The sequence below is a fragment of the Scophthalmus maximus genome, chromosome 9 (genome assembly GCF_022379125.1).
Source record: "Scophthalmus maximus strain ysfricsl-2021 chromosome 9, ASM2237912v1, whole genome shotgun sequence".
NCBI lineage: Eukaryota > Metazoa > Chordata > Actinopteri > Pleuronectiformes > Scophthalmidae > Scophthalmus > Scophthalmus maximus.
Genome location: NC_061523.1, coordinates 20,703,412 through 20,720,000, shown reverse-complemented (window position 1 = coordinate 20,720,000; position 16,589 = coordinate 20,703,412). Strand labels below are relative to the sequence as shown.

The window sequence follows — 16,589 nt, the reverse complement described above, 5'->3', positions numbered from 1 at the left end:
GGTGTGCCACTCGTACGGGCTGAAGCGGCTGACGAGGAACAGCACGACGCTGACGCCGATGTAGGCGAACACTATGCACATCCAGATCTCGTAGGCGAGCGGGTCCAGGAAGGAGAAGACTCCTGGTTTGGATTTTTGTGGCTTCTTTATCATGATGGAGATCCCCAGAGACATGAAGGGCTTGGAGAAGTCGATCACCTCCTCTCGTACCAAAGTGATGGTCAGGGGAGCCACGGCAATGTCTGCTTTCTATCAGACCAAAGGACAAAAAGAAACAACACTTCATATTTAAGTTGTAAATCAACATTACTCCATGTCGTCCGAGACCTAAACGAATAACTCACCCCATACACCAACTCTCCCACCATCCCATTCCAGATTTTGGTCTCGGCATCTCGGGCTCCATATTTCCCATCCCCCACTATTTTCAATTGATATTTGAAGCCGCAGTGTTTCGCTATCTCCGCCGCCAGATCGACACAGTATCCCTCGTAGCGGTCATTGTCTACGAAAAGGTCAGCGTTCTTTTTCAGCATTACATAGGGAGCTTCCTGAAGGACGGAGACAAGCGCAAAGAAAATACTGTTTTAGCACAAATGGGTTTTAATTACAATACAAAGAAGGCAGCTGACAGCTCAAAGACACTGGGCTCACAGGTCATTATGGATACAAGAGGGCTCTGGTCTTAAACAAAGTCAGGAGGAAATAAGGAGCCTGGTATTATTGTGGCTGCCAATCTGAAGGCAAAATTTCACAGATGCAGTATTTACCAAGATGGTGGTGACTATAACGGTTTTGTTTTCCATTCCTGTTGATTCATTTGCGAACACATCAGATTTGGTAACAGCCATTCTGTCCACCTCATTCCAGTATCCAATCTGTTGGCATAAAAAAGAAATTATTGACGACCGCATGTGTACCAAAAAAATATACAAAACTCAAATTCAAACCATCCACGTTTCAACTTGATTGCATTTTTTAATATGCTCACCTTTACGGGACCATTAGTCTTCAGTTCCATCACATTCACAGAGTAGTTGACTCTCTTGCCGTGTTGATCAAACTGGATGTTTCCCGTCAAGCCTTCCACACGGACCTTAGAGGAACAAAATCAAAATGTTCCTTTTTTATGTCTTACATAATTCATCATAGTGCATTCGACTATAACAGGAAGTTGCTTGTGAGTTAATGTGGTAGAGGACAGTTAGCACAGTTTTTAAAAAAAAAGCTAACTCCTTTTAAATACGTTCCTGCTACAGTGGGGACCCTGACACCCAGGAGATTTTTACAGATGGTATATCGGATGGAATGTGGTGATTGATGAAAAATCTGTGATAGTATTTTAATGAAAGCCAACTGCTGAGAGATAATCACTCAAAACGTTCTGTTTTTGAGTGAACATCTTAGATTAAAAGAGGTATTATCCAAAATAATAATAATACTTGGTACTAGTGACTATTGATTGATTTGTTGTCAAATTGTTCAGCCTTGTCAAGCAACTCATAAAATAAGATGTGAGATGGAAATATTAGTTTAGATTGTTGTTTTGTTTGCATTCTAGACGTGAATGTTTGTGTATTGTCACTGCTTGTTCTCCACCCAACATCCAATACTTTGCATTGTATTGTCGCCTATAATAATACATAATAGTTCAATCAATGTGGATTTGAGTCTGATTTTCCAGCCAGTGTAGAAAAGCATAGATTAAATAATTGACGTTCTCTGCTGCAACAATCCGTGTCGCGATCTGAAATATTTTTGTCTTTCTGCCACTTTGTAGCTCGACGCAGAACCTCTGCAATTATTTTTGAACACCAGGGCACTACCTTTATTGGAGAGGGGAGAAAAAACATGAAGCCACTGACATTTTCACTCTGTCCTTGTAGAAAAGTAGGCAAAATATGATGTCCACTTAATATGGAATAATTAAGGGCCATAAGGACCACACTACACGTATCTTAAATAAACAAAAGATCCTCAAATGTCGGTGAAGAGGTTTGGAAAGCAACATAATTGATTTTGGATGAAATCCTGAATTTCAAGCCTGTTTGATAGATTTATCATCTGCTCTCATCCCCACCCAGTAGCTCCTTTTGTCTTCATCGCGTGGCTTCAGGCAGCTATTCCTCATCTTGTACATGCACATCCAGACTCCCTGGGTATACCGGGCGATGGCATCCATGCCAAGTGCTGATTATTCCTCTGAGATGTTATCGACTGACAACTTCAATCATCACAAAAATCTTATGGCTGGATGCAGATGGTTGCCTCATGGCCAAAACGGTGGAGCACGGGGAACTTTCTCCAAGTTCGGATGGATGAGTCAGAGTGGTAGTGACACAGGGAGAAGAAAAAGGGGAAAGCTTTTGAGGATACTGTCAGTGGGTTGATTGCATGCATTGTTTAAAAATTGCACACAAATTCTAAGGTTAATCTCCTCCTGCAGGTAGTAGCCATCATATGATTTCAGAAGTAAACCTTTTCAGAAAACCAAGAGGTCAGAATAAAAGTCAGAGGCTCTATTGATATTTGTTATCCGTTTCTCTCGACTTAAAAGGCTTCACTTTACTTCACTCTGCCTCAATTCTGACTCGTATTCCAAGTTCAAAATCGCGTGGCCAACACCTGAAAAAACCTCAGAGAAAGATAAAATACACGTTCACTTTGGCCCTGGCCGTCAGGCTTCGTTACCCAGCAGGGGTGAAGCCAATCTTGCCTCGCATCAAAGCTCAGCGGACAGTCTGTCGGCCCTCTGAAGAGCAGCTGTCAGTATAACCGTGTGGTGGGAGGAAGAGAAAAAAAATTCTTTAATCAATCTCTGTGAAGCACTTTCTTGCCATTGTGGCCGTTTTTGTATTTCTTGAGGGAGATCTCCTGTTACCACGGCAACAAGGCTTTGCCAACAAAAGGATCTCTCTCTGTGTGTGTGTGTGTGTGTGTGTGTGTGTGTGTGTGTGTGTGTGTGTGTGTGTGTGTGTGTGTGTGTGTGTGTGTGTGTGTGTGTGTGTGTGTGTGTGTGTGTGTGTGTGTGTGTTTTACCTGTTTCAGTGCTCGCTCGATCTCCACACCCTGAGCCCAGGGCACAGCAGGGTTGGCCAGGCAGTCGCCGTTGTTGGCCCTCCTGGTGAAGTCGATGCGCTGCTTGTGCAGGTAGCGGAAAGCCTCCGTCATCACCTGCACGGCGTCGTAGGTCAACGCAGATGTGTACTAGGACAGGACAATGGGGAGAGATTATGGCGGTAGGATTCACTAAATTATTATTATTATTATTATTTTTCAACAAATACTATGAAAAGACCAGCAAACTTGCTGAAAAGTATTGCTTATGCAGCCAGAGAGAGAGGTTGTATGGGCCGAATATTTCATAAATAATCCTCTTAATTCAACATGTAATTGTATTTACATTGCAAGACTATGAGGAAAAACATATCCTGTAAAAAAACAAACATCTCTTGGGTCAAGGGGAAAATGCACCGTATGTAGGCTTGTGTAGCACTGCGTGAGGATATTTACTGAGCAATGTGTTTAATAATGCACAGAGCGTGTCCATGTGAGTGTAAATTGGGGGGGGGGGGTGCAGAGGGAGACAGAAGTTACCAAGACATTAGAGCAACTCGGGCACATTTAAGTGCTAACAAAGACATTTTCAACCAACCGTCCCACCCCGCCAATAAAGAAAGGAAAAGAAATAGACAAACGTGTGTGTGTGAGTGTTTGCACACACACTTACCCTTATTTTACTGTCAGCACCGGGATACTCCTTTTCCTCCAGGGCTTCCCACCTCTGGTCAAACTTGGACACCAGAGGATCCTCAAAGTCAACAATCTGAAAGCCCGAAACATTGGCACCGCCATACTGGATTTTGGTCAGATCTCCATCAATGAATCCCTGAAAACGTGACAATGAAAATCCCCATTATTGCCTTTGTGATCATTGCATAACAGTACATGGAGTTATAAATGACGGAGATAACACAATTCTTAATAAGTGACGAAGTAGTTTGAACTTACCAGATTGGCTATAATGTAGTGGTAGCCTTTAACATGTCTGCCAATTGTGATGACCTGTAGAAATGAGACACACAAATATAGCAAATTATAAGAAACCACCAAGTCTCAAGCAAACAAGATTTGACTTAATCAAAACCTCTGAATTACTGTAGTTTGACTTCTATACATTTTTTTCCCATTGTAATGCCTTTATGGACAAAATGTGTCACAGTGGGAGATGTCATACACACAATCATACATATAATAATGTCAATATCCAAACCACACAAATCCAAACATAATATATTCAGACATTACAATTTGTCGATCCCAACCCCAACATGGCTGACAGACAGCCCTGGCGGTTATCACAGAAAAAAATAAAGATACTGATGCGTTCGCGGTCACAAATGCTGCTTAACAGAGATACCCAATTCAGTGCCTTACATAAATGACACACCTGAAATTAATCCCTCTGCTTGAGTGGCACCTCCGTTTGTCAGGGCTGCTACTTGAGGCAGATTTGAATAATAATGTCTTGTATATGTTAATGTCTTCGACAAAAAAAAAACTTCCACCTGAACGGAATCGGTTTTCTCCCCCCGGCTGCAGGCACTGATTCAATTCAATATTCGGTTAAAAAGATGTCAGCGTGCTTTAAATGTTCATCGACAAGCATCTCTCGTGGGTAAAAGCTGGAGTAAAGATAACCTGTTCATGTGCATCTGTTTCACCTTTAATTGCAGCTTTGTTTACAGACCCAAACGAACAATTAGTGTAATAATAGTTACAGTGCTTTTCTAAATCCGCTGGACTGCTGGGTCCATGTGACGTTGTTTCTCTAGGTGCTGTATCAAAGGCACATATTTCTGTCCAGTATCACTTTTGCCCTGCAGGGATAATTAAAGGACAATGGGGTTGATTTGATATAATGCCCGAAAACAAATAAGAGGGTTAAAATGAATTGCGCAAAATCTTTATTTTGATTTATTGCAGCCGTCTTGTTTTGGGTTGAGTGTTAACTGAGTTGTGATATACCTAAAGTGAGACTATGTGACTTTTGAAACCTTGTAGGTGAATAATTTCTTGATCAAGTATAACCATACGCAAAATGGGGCTAGTGTTGCCTAAAGTTACTAAACTATAGATCGATATTTCTGTTGAAGGAATCAGTGAATGCACTGATTTTATGACTCTTCCTCACTTTTGTCTCTTGTTTGACTTCATGTAAATGTCACTTTTGGCCTCAAGTCATGCAAAGTTGAAATGGATTCAATTTAACCACATTAATTGATAATCAGAAAGCACAATTTGTCGAGCTGAAACCTGCTGGAATTAATTGAGTGAAAGTGAATGTGTTGCCTAATCTCACATCACACTGCAAAACACAGAATCAAATACAATAAAAAAAAAAAAACTCACATTCACTTACATCTACCAGTCATTAAAAGAAAAACTGTGGTGCGTTGGTAAAATTAGATATATTTTATGGATGAAATGCTTTTGCAAAAAGTCTAAAACATGACAGAAAACACACAACTTACAATAAAATCAAATCCCTCTGCATTCAAATAGCTTCGGAATGAGGGAACTCATATCAGCAAAATAAATACAGGCAGCAATCAGGAGATGTTTCAGCAACAATTCATCATCACATGTTTTGTTTTCATCAGTGTAACTTCTAGAAATATACAGAAGCAAAGCACAAAAGAAAAAAAAAGTGTACAGCATGTGAATTATTATCCTTTCCCTATTTAATTTTTTTTTCATCACTTGTCGCTGCACCACCACTGCAATCTGAAATCCCATTATAACTTGACCAAACCACAATAATCTGCCTCCCTGACAGCAGACGGCTGCTGTACAGTAAGTGCACTATTTGTTCAAACAGCGGAAAAACATGGCAGCAGCATCCACGGTTTCTTTACCTGAACCCAGGTTCACCTAACAGGCTTTAAACAGGCTGAAGTACAGAGCAGTTCCACTTACTGACACGTGAAATACAGGACACAACAACACCACTGAAGCTCCAGTGAGGACTTTTCATACATATATAAGAATTCATGTCAGAATGAGAGTAGCACTGCAGGTTCTCGATACAATACTGCAGGTTCATGAATTTACTCAAATGTTGATGCTCTCACAATTCTGATGCTGCATATATTTCTGCAAAAACCTTTCTGATATCTAGCATATCTAGCAATTCTTCATTCACGTACTGCTGCCCTTACTTAAAATCCACATGGAGTTTTAGAAAATTACTACGTACCGTTCTATAAGTAATGATAAGAACAATTCGCAGCGCACCTGGTCCATGATGTCTTTGACTTTGTCCTGTTCACAGTCCAGGATCACTCGCCTCTCCTTCTTGTTCTCCAGGTCTTGGAAGAGCGAGCGGTAGGCCTCGTCCTTCCTCTCGTCCTTCAGGTTGCCCACGTTGATGGCCGTCACCTGCCACTTCTTCTCCGCCGCCATGTCCAGGACAACCTGTAGCGTCGTCAGGCCTGCAGGATTGATGGGAATGTGGATTCAGGTGCAAACGGGAACTTCACAAAGCAAAGGGTACAGTGATACTAACGGAGCAAAGAGAGTAAGAATGCGAGACAGACACGGATGAACACGGTTCTTTTATCTCTTTTGTGCAGATCGACTGCGTTCACTGTCTGCTTAGTCAAACTCTGTGGAGTTTTGTACAGAAACTCTGCGCCTTATGTAAAGAGCTCATCCCGATGAGTCACAGGAGTTCTGGCGCGAACCCCGACCGACATGTGGGAGGAAAGTGGGTCTAACAAGTCACTTGTCTGCTCCGACAGCAGACATTTCATATCGCTGCTGTGTGACGACGGTGACAAAACAGTCTCTACCCAAAGTCCATTAACTTGCTTGTCTTGGACATTTCAGCTGTGTCATCGATCATTTTCATGGATCTGTAAAGCTTCTTCTTGAACAGTAACAATGTTTGACAACTATAACCAATCTTAATTCGCTGTTCGGCGGAATGTGTTAAAAACCCAAAAAGTTCAGAACAAGCAAATAAGTAAAGCAGGAATTTTGCTGGGGGCCACATGCTGAGCGGGGGATTGCGTTAGTCCAAACAGCTATCTACCGAAGACTGCTTATCCCATTCCTCCTTCCTATACACCATTACCACCCAACTCCGGTGTGGTTGAGTGCTGGTGGGAAGCCAGTGAGGGATGGTGGAGGGAGGAATGGGACGAAGCCACACCTGAGTTGACTGAAACCAGCTATTGATGGACGGTGGACCCCCACACCCCCCCCCCCCCCCCCGTCTTGTTTGCCTGGTTTTGGGAGGATAAAAAACAAAACCTGTAGCAGCTGCCCATCAATCTGAAGTGCAGTCTGTCAAAGGCAAAGCCCCTACAGTCTCCATTTGAATCCATTCATACACTTCTATTCATATCACCCTCTCTATCTCGTTTCACAGCCGGAAAAATCTCTGCTGGTATTGATCCCTGGCCTGCGGAGGGCAGTTGGAGAGCGGTTTGATAAAAGGGTCGAGTGTTTCATTCCGCCTTACCACAGCGAAGTGAATTACAGATGTAATCAATTTCATGCGACACTGCGGCGGTTTTATGGCGGCGCGGAGGAAAATGGAGGCTTGCAGTTTTATCTGAATGAGCTATACATCACAATTACAGTGAGGGTCGTTATGGTCTGGTAAAATATGACTGTTTGATCAATGCTTATTAAATGAGATAATTGGAATTCGGGGTGATTTACAATGACGATGATGCAAGGACATCAGCAAAATGTAAAGGTGAACGTTGATTCTCCAGTAAGTGTGATTAAGGTTGAATTATATACTTTGATGATTGGTCTCTTTGGCATGACTGCCACTGTGTCAGGCATGTGATCGTAATGTGGCTCTTTAGGTTGTCAATGTTTCTTAACGTCATTGCAAATTGCTTTTTATACCAAAGTGATTTTTTTTTCCTTTTCTAATTTCACACTTTTTAAAATCGTATTTGCATTATTCTTTAGAAAAACCTCTGAAATAGCAGCGTCATCAGTGTTTTACATGAGCATGCATAGCCGGGCGGCTAGTTGTGACTGATGTATGGCTCGGCAAAGGTAATGCCAACACAGTTTCAAATGAAAGAAAGTTGTCTATTGACCAAAATATACGCAAACATATATTTAACTTCATTTGAACAAGGCTTCCACTTCTGCTGCAGTTTAAAGATAAAATAAAATTCCCCTCCCCTTGTCAATAGTTTAACCAGTGTTCAAAATTAGGGCACAAGATAACCATAGCAACAGTGTTTTTCCCCCCTTCAGGTAGAATTCAAGTGATGAAACGCACCTAACCACGAGTGAAAATAGCTGCAAGCAAACTTTTCAAAAATAGATGAAGATTGGATAATGTTTTTCTTCTTGACCGTGGTACAGTCAGACACCTTCAGCGCGGGCAAAGATGTTTGAAAAATGCAATCACTTGCCCGTATTGAATTACGTCGGATTCACTTTTTAGAAGATATTGCCACGCCACGCGTCACTGCCTCTGCTTACACAAATCTAATGTTGTGGCGCTCTCTCTCCAATATGCTGCATATATGAATCGGGGGAATTATCTATTTATCTCTGCCGGGGAACCTTGAGACAACCTTACTATGAAAGAAAAAAAATCTCTGTTGTCGTGCTAAATCCTGAACTCACGTGGAGACTTGGCTCCTCTGATTTCCTCTGCAGCCCACAGATAGCTTGGTTTACCATCGCTTCTGTTTAGGATGAAACATATGTTGTGTCCTGGCTCGCAGCCTCCGTTGTGTCAGCCGTGTAAAAAGGCACGGCGCAAGTATTACGCCGGAGAACAAAGATGATGTGTGACCCCCCCCCGCCCCCAAATTGGCCAGGGGAGACTAAGAAGACGTGAACTTTAGTTTGCAGAGCAACGTGACGTTATTCGCCACATTAACATGTAGCAAATGAGAACAGTTTTGCTTGTGAGTGGGATTATTTCTCCGCTCTCTGTCATCGCAGATGCAGCATTGACCGCAAAAGCTTAACTCGGTGCTCATTGATCAAAACCATCTCAATGAGTTGATGTAAGGGAATGTGCGGGCATTTGCATAATATCATGCAAAACTATTCAAATGAGGCAAGAAAAAATGCTCATAAATAATGCATATGGAGGAAAGTAGTTCAATACCTACAAATGCAGCTTCATATTAGCAATAATCTCTTATCTTTAAGGTATTACTTCCTAACTCATCCATTATTATGGTAAAGGTCCAACAGCCTTCCCCAAGGCATACGTGTCCGCTTCCTGCATAATACCAATTGAAGCACCCACTTAAATAAATTGGTTAAGTGCTGGTTATAGGTTTTCTTTTCTTATATAACAAAGACAGCAGAACAGTTCTCCATTAAGGAAATAATTCAAATCTGCAATAATTATTTGCCTCGGGAATTAAGATACTCTCATGAATTATTTAATTGTTTGAATTTGTCCAAAGAAATTCCAATAGCTAAAGGCCTGAATGTTGTAGAACGTGCTAATTAAAGCAAACGGAACATTTGAATGAATTCATAGAGGGTCAGTAAAAGTAAGAATAAATATGAATAAAATGAGAAAACCTGCTATGCGGTTTTTGTCATGACAACAGTGATATTTCAGTATGTAAACGTTATTACAATTATATAAAACCCTCTGGATACCCAAATGATAACATTTAATCATTCTGCATAGAAAACGATCTGTTTCAGTTGTTTGATTACATGTTTCATTGCATTTTGTTTTCCCACTTGGGGTCGACAGAAGGATGTTCTAAAAACAAAATGGATCTCTTACCACCTTTGAGTTTACTGAACAAACTTTTAGCAAACAACTTCTCATTTGCAAACCGAGCCGGTTCAGAGCATCATACGCATACATTTGGAATTATGAGTCTGTGCACCTGATGAGTGTAAACCTTGTCCCCTTTAACTCCATTTAGCTGCAACACTGTGTGTGTGTGTGTGTGTGTGTGTGTGTGTGTGTGTGTGTGTGTGTGTGTGTGTGTGTGTGTGTGTGTGTGTGTGTGTGTGTGTGTGTGTGTGTGTGTGTGTGTGTGTGTGTGTGTGTGTGTGTGTGTGTGTGTGTGTGTGTGTGTGTGTGTGTGTGTGTGTGTGCACCAGCTAACCATCAGGGCTCCGACTGCAGCTGTTGCCACTGGCTACGGGAAAAACCATCTCAATCCAGATGAGCATTTTAGCTCCGTACAGAAATAATCTGCGTCCATACCAACACACGTACAACAGACATGTACATGCCAGTATATACTTGCAAAACAGCATCAGTGACTAGATAACACCAAATCAGGATTCCAAAGGAAATCCCAATTTCTTTCTGTCCATACTTAAAAGACACCCCGGAGTTTTCAAACTTGAACAGGTCCGGAAGCGTTTCGCAAAGTCTCCAAAACTGATGCGTTTAAAACTAAAACCCATTAGTGTGGAAGAAACCTACAGCGGCGTTCAGTGAGCCATAGGAATGCAAAGAAGAACAGTCAGAGAGCTTATCTGCGCCGCATACTGTACATACAGTACATCCATGATCTGAACTTACACACTGACAGCAGCTGACAATGTCGGTGTTGGTTCAACCACGAGTCTCAATATTCCAATAAAAATTATCATAACTATTCTCTCCCAAGACACACACACACACGCACACATACACACACACACCCTCCCATCCCTAACCAACCCTCCTCAGTCACTTACGATCTCTCGCTCTCCCTCTCGGTCTCTCTCTCCACTCTTTGGTTGCCATGGGAATGAGTGGATCACACTGACCTAATTAGACAGCCATGCAATGATGAAATATGCACAACAAGCTCTCTATTGCCACCGCGGACGTAAGGTAGCGACAGCAGGTCAGTGTGAGGACAATCGAAAACCAGCTGGTTGAAACCTGCCCTCTGATTTTTTTCTTTTTTTGGGGGGGGGGGGTATTTGATCCATCAGTCAGAGGAGGGTGGCGGACTGGGAACGCTTGACGTATGAAGAGAAAGTGGAGCAAGCGGAAAGAGATGTGTGGGGATGGGTACTGGGAGAGATAAAGCAGAGGGGGGGTGGATGAAGAGAAGGCAGAGCATGTGTTCCAGGGGGGAAACGTGCAGTGGGAGAGTTTATGAGAGTAAAACAGACTAAAAAAAAGAAATGCTCTTAATCCTGCTGAAGCTGTTGGCACTACGGCGTCGTGTATAGACGGCAGCAATCCCACTCCTCTGAGCAGATCCCATTCCTCTTATTCATATTAAGCCAGCACATCATTTAAATGTTCTTGTAAGAAGTCATCTTTGGGCATTCATCAGGTATGGTTCCAAACTTTTTGATGATCACAAAACTCCTCTCATAAATAAAAATAATGACACATTTTCATTCTACAATGAGAAGTAAAAAAGGGGGGGGGGCTTAAGAATCGGAAAGCCGAGCATCCCTTTTAGACAGAAAAGAAAGGAACTGACACGGCAGCAGGATGCTGTTGAGGTCTTAATTCTATTCTTTCGTTGCAGCGGCAGTATTAATATGGATGTGAACTCTATCTGGAGAAGAGATTTCCTTTTTTTCAGCCCCCGATGGTCCCCGCAGGAGGCGGCAGCACTGTTCTCCGAGGGTACAAGTCACTGAATCACAATTAGCGGACGCCACTGCGACACGAGTTACATGACAAAGCAAAGTGAGATAACTCACAATTAGAAAATTGTGCGTTCTTCAGCCCCTTTGCTGTTATCTTTTTACACTCAAGTATATTTTGTCCGCTATATTACACTGCCACAGTGTGTGATATTCAATCTCACATGTTGCCAGATCATTTAGAAAACTAGCATCCAGGCTTATGAAACATGTCCTATGGGTTGAACCATGTTGATAATTACTGTAAGAGAAATGTCTGTTTAAAAAAAATATTCTAATTTAATTTCCAGATTTTCGACACTATCAGCGTCTAATAGAAAAGAATGGCTTATGAAAGGGATGAAAGGGTAGAAACAGGATAGATTTGAATATGAAGTAAGTCTGGATATTACAGTTGGAGGGTTGATACATTATTATCTTTGACTGCTATGCAGAAATTCATACCATGGTCTCATCCAGGATTGAAATTACAGGTGCACACATTCCGTAAAAAAGCACACATTCCACAGAAGAGGGACATCTTAATGATTTTTTTGTATTTACTGTAAACGGGCAGACTGATCAATGAGTGCTGTTTATCGCCGAGCACTCTTTTCCGTGAAGCATCTACAAATCGTGTTGGGGCAGGTTCGTATATGACAGGGTGATTGACAACAGGAGGCTGGCGGCGCTTGACACTGAGAAAGTGCTCTTGACCAGAGAAATCACCGTCTTAAATCCTACAATCACCCGTTTGTGTGCGTGTGTGTGCGCGTGTGTGAGCACCACTCAGCCCCAGTGACCCGGAGGTCAACGGTACGAGACTAGGTAGCTCCCCAGTGAGAGTGTGAGTTCACCGTTTGATTGTGAGGCAGTGCAGGGCTGAAAAAGGACATAAATGTTCAACAAACCCTTCACATACCCTGGGATTTTTCAATTTCCATGGTTTTTTTTGAATAAAAATACCTTTTTATTACGGTTGTCATTCTTCGGAAAATATCAAATCAGAACGAAAACTAGGGAAAAAAACAAAAGATACTGTATATTATGTTCTCAAATGTTGTTATACCATTCACATTTTGTGGTAAGGCTTCAAAATGTGCTATTTCTTATATTTCAAAAGTTTCCCTCCTGATCTGAAGGTATTTGGGGATTTGGGGCGATTTGCTGCAGATACTGTTGTTCTCTCTGTGTACAATAACAAAATATTCTTTAACTACATATATCAATGAAAAAAATATCAAAGGCAACCAATGACAGATCCAATTTTCTATATAAACTCTATTTGAGGTATATGCTACGCGTTTAGGTTTGATTAAAACAGGACAGTCAGACGCATGTGAGACTGACCGCTAGGCCTGTCACATAACTACTTTTTGTTACGCAATATATATTGTCCCAGAAATGATTGCAATTAATAATATTATCGTCATTTTAAGACTATTTTTTGTTACTAAACCATGTGTGCTTGCCGTATAGTTCTATTGGACATTGCGGGTGCAAGTCCTACACGATATGTGTCGCTCCTGAGAGAAATGTTATCCAAAGTTTCGACTTGCGTTTAGCGCCACATTAGGCCTTTAGAAAAATTCTAATAATTTTCTGACATTTTATAGACCAAACCAGGAGAAGATTAAACATACGACGAGGACAGACGAGAGGACAGAAGCAGCCGGACTTGCTGGACTGTTGTTGACGTTCATTCTTATGTCGACAAACACGCATTTAGACACAATGGCTGTTATTGAGCTATCGTTAAGTCGATAAGGTAATTATTGTGACAGGCCTGCCGACCGCTGCCTTCTGTGTAGACACAAGCCTCACAACATTGGTGGGTGTTGTAATATTTCTCTGGTTAAATCGTAAAATCTTCGATAACTAACCGCAGACAGGATTGCAGACGGAAAGGTCAACGTTTGAGCTGTGAAGCATCGTGGGTTCATGTCATGACCACGGCCAGAGTGTGGAGGTCCACGCCTGCAGGGCGCACCACCTCTACTGTGTCGAAGAGGACTCTGACTGCCCCTCTTCCATTTGATATTACATGACACACAAAAGGTGCTAGAGATGATTGTGTATGACAAGCCATTTGCCCTGAACCAAAATGCCCTTTACATTGCTTCACCTGAACTACCACGTATATGCCTACAGTACGTTTCGCTTATGACCACAGTTTAAGCGGGAATTGACTGGTTTTAAAAAGCCTTTGCATAAATTCAACCCACTGTCTGTTGCAACAGAAGTGGCAGAATTCTTTTGTCTTCACAAATGGCAATAGCCAATGTCTTGTTAAAATGGGAAAAAAAGGAGTCATTTGATCAAGTTTAGACTTTGTATTGGGAACATAAAAACAGATCAGTTGACAGCAGCCTTTGTAAAATAAGTAATTTCAAGATTCCAACGCTGGGGACAACTCATTGGGGGAGTCAGAACTGGAAATGAATACAACAGTGTAAAAGTCTTACCTCGATCGCTGTCATACAGATAGGCAAACTTGTCCCACTTGTAGTACTCGATGAGGCTGAGGAGTGGCCCCTTGATATCCGGTCTCATCTGGATGATGAACTGCTGATTCCCGTCCAGGGGGAAGCTGGGCGTGATGAAGGAGACGTGGAGCGTGCCACAGAATGACGTGATGGTGTTGACGGACTTCTTGTCGTAGAACCCGAAGATGGCGTACACTCCTCTGGAGAACTGCGAACAGACTGAAAAAAAGAGGACAGAGGTATGTCAGTGGGTAAGGGTCTCTGTAGAGACACTGAGATTTTTTCCTTTCAGAAAACACTCTGCAATGACTCATAACAATGTATAAATCCAAGACCTTTATGACGATCCTTTATTGCACATTAGTGCCATGCAGGGCTATTGAGGGACATCTTCTCCAGTTTCTCTTTCAGCTGATGAATGGATAGCTTTCCATAACCTGCGCCAGGGGACTGCTTGTATTCAACAGCCAAAGATCCACTGAACACCAGTTACTATGTGAAACTTTTATGAGTTGATCTCTGATATAGTTGGGGGTGACTTGATGTTGAGTATGGGCTCATCATATGTGATATCAGTTTGTGCTCCACCGTGTCTTCTGTTTGAATTCTGCTCAGGCGGAAACCATTTCAGGCTTCTCCTATGAGAATACGTTGCAAGGAACACACAGTCTGCTACAGTCCGCTGCGAAGATGTGTCCACTGTGGATTAATACATCTTCTCTGGACGCCATTAAACTTGAATGGTTCTCCTTGTTATGATCATTTTTTTGGGGGTATGCGTTTAAGATGGCAAGATTATTTCTACTACACCATCACATTGTTGACTTCAAAATCACCTTTCTTCAATAATTCATGACCCGTGCATGGAAAACAAACAGAACCTTTGCTGGCCTCTGACATTCATTGTGCACAGATTACAAAATGGTACTGTGGACCGCCGGTAAACACAACACTGGACGTCTAAATAATCCTGAGGTTGCAGGGCTGTTTCTCTAACATTGCACCGGGGTCAGCAGATTGGCATGTTACTTGTAAATGTGTATTGATCAAATGTAAGTTAATCAGGCATATTGACTTGGACACGTGTGCCCTCCAAAGTAATTAATCTAATGAGGTATTTCCTCTTCCACGATATAACAGAAATGACCTGCTGACGGAGGGAAATGGAATCCGTACGTCAGATATTACCTAGCATGGCAGGCTAAGACAGCTACGTTCGATCAAATGGAAACGTTCAAGGCGTAAAGGGGACATTAAGGAACGTCTGCTGTGGTCTTAGCAACATGGGGAATGAGGAAATGCTATCAACGGATTCACCAAGACGCTTCCGTCATCAATCTTTACGTTGAGAGGGTGTTTTGGAAAAAGGTTGATTCAATTCCCGCTTCAAGGATTCACATACAGTGATTATTTACAGCAACTTTCTTGTGCTGCTAAGCAACGTGCGTCTTCATTAGCCAAACCTGGGTCGAAAATTGACAACGAATAAAGCAACTTGACATACCCAGTTTATATTCAGTCTTATATAGGGGTAAGTGATTCATCACGTTTTGCAAACCGCTCACCAGTATTAAATAGGATGCTATATGCTAATCCTATCACAGGTCACTAGCTAGTGTGACAGATTGCTAAACAACGACATTGAGAGGAGGTTAGCTAACTATCTAAAATAGCGAATTATGCCCACATAATTTAAATGCAATTAAAGGGGCAGTAAGCGATTTTGGAGAAAGCTTGTTTCTCTTTTTGTTGTTGTTGTTGTGATTTTACCGCTCGGGCATGGGAGTCTGACGCCCTAACAAAGCCCAAACCGTGGAGTTGCAGCACCGACCAGGACTGTGCCAAAAAAAAACAAGATTTTTTTTATATTTATAAATATTCGCAGATTTTTACAAAACTTGAATTGCTTCAGAATAACTTACTGCCCCTTTAAGTGCGTATCTCCTCCAGCGTTAGCGTGCACCAGAGAGCTACGTGAGTTGTGTGTACCAACAACAACCTTCGGTAGAAACCAATACCCCAGGGAAAGAGGGTGTATGAGTTTTTCATGAATAATGTCTATCATAATTTTTTTTTTAAATGTGTTTGACATAATTAACTGCATAGGGTCTATTAGAAAAAATAATTGTTCAAAAATAAACAGATTTCAAAGAGGACCACGCCTCGTAGTGGGTAGAAAACTGATCATATCTGAATTGTAAAAAGGAGTGAAATTATAGATGAATTTGGCAATTATGAATTTGGTAAATATGGAATAATAATAGATTTTTAATATAAACTTAGCAGCTACTTTTCTAAGTCTACCAGGGACGAGTTAGAATAGTTGACTGCTTTACTCAGGCACACAAAGCGATGTATAGAGAGTCAGTGAGTGTTACTCATTCACTTTAAACTTTGAGTTTTCTACCCAGCCGAGAGTCTTCAAACCATTCGCCCCCATAATCAAAAGACATCCTCCCCTTCCTGGAGGCTACTTTAGCCCCATGCTGCCTT

At 41.8% G+C, this 16,589-nt stretch overlaps 1 protein-coding gene and 1 long non-coding RNA gene across 8 annotated transcripts in view; one reads left to right on the top strand and one right to left on the bottom strand.

Moving 5' to 3' along the window:
• The window catches only part of LOC118319481, a 46,127-nt gene extending 44,468 nt beyond the window's left edge, over positions 1-1,659 (top strand). For all 4 annotated transcript variants that reach the window (XR_004795999.2, XR_004796004.2, XR_004796000.2 and 1 more), the window contains one exon: positions 1-1,659. This exon is cut by the window's left edge and continues 115 nt beyond it. This is a non-coding gene — a long non-coding RNA (uncharacterized LOC118319481).
• Positions 1-16,589, bottom strand: part of gria2b (glutamate receptor, ionotropic, AMPA 2b) — a 44,700-nt gene that overhangs the window by 8,248 nt on the left and 19,863 nt on the right. For all 4 annotated transcript variants that reach the window (XM_047334542.1, XM_047334540.1, XM_035649895.2 and 1 more), the window contains exons 3-11: positions 14,076-14,315; positions 6,298-6,494; positions 4,012-4,065; positions 3,731-3,889; positions 3,040-3,207; positions 992-1,096; positions 771-878; positions 345-551; positions 1-249 (exon numbers count right to left, since the gene is read on the bottom strand). The exon at positions 1-249 is cut by the window's left edge and continues 119 nt beyond it. In XM_047334542.1, the coding sequence (XP_047190498.1) occupies positions 1-249; positions 345-551; positions 771-878; positions 992-1,096; positions 3,040-3,207; positions 3,731-3,889; positions 4,012-4,065; positions 6,298-6,494; positions 14,076-14,315 (1,487 nt within the window). The remainder of the gene's footprint in view (positions 250-344; positions 552-770; positions 879-991; positions 1,097-3,039; positions 3,208-3,730; positions 3,890-4,011; positions 4,066-6,297; positions 6,495-14,075; positions 14,316-16,589) is intronic.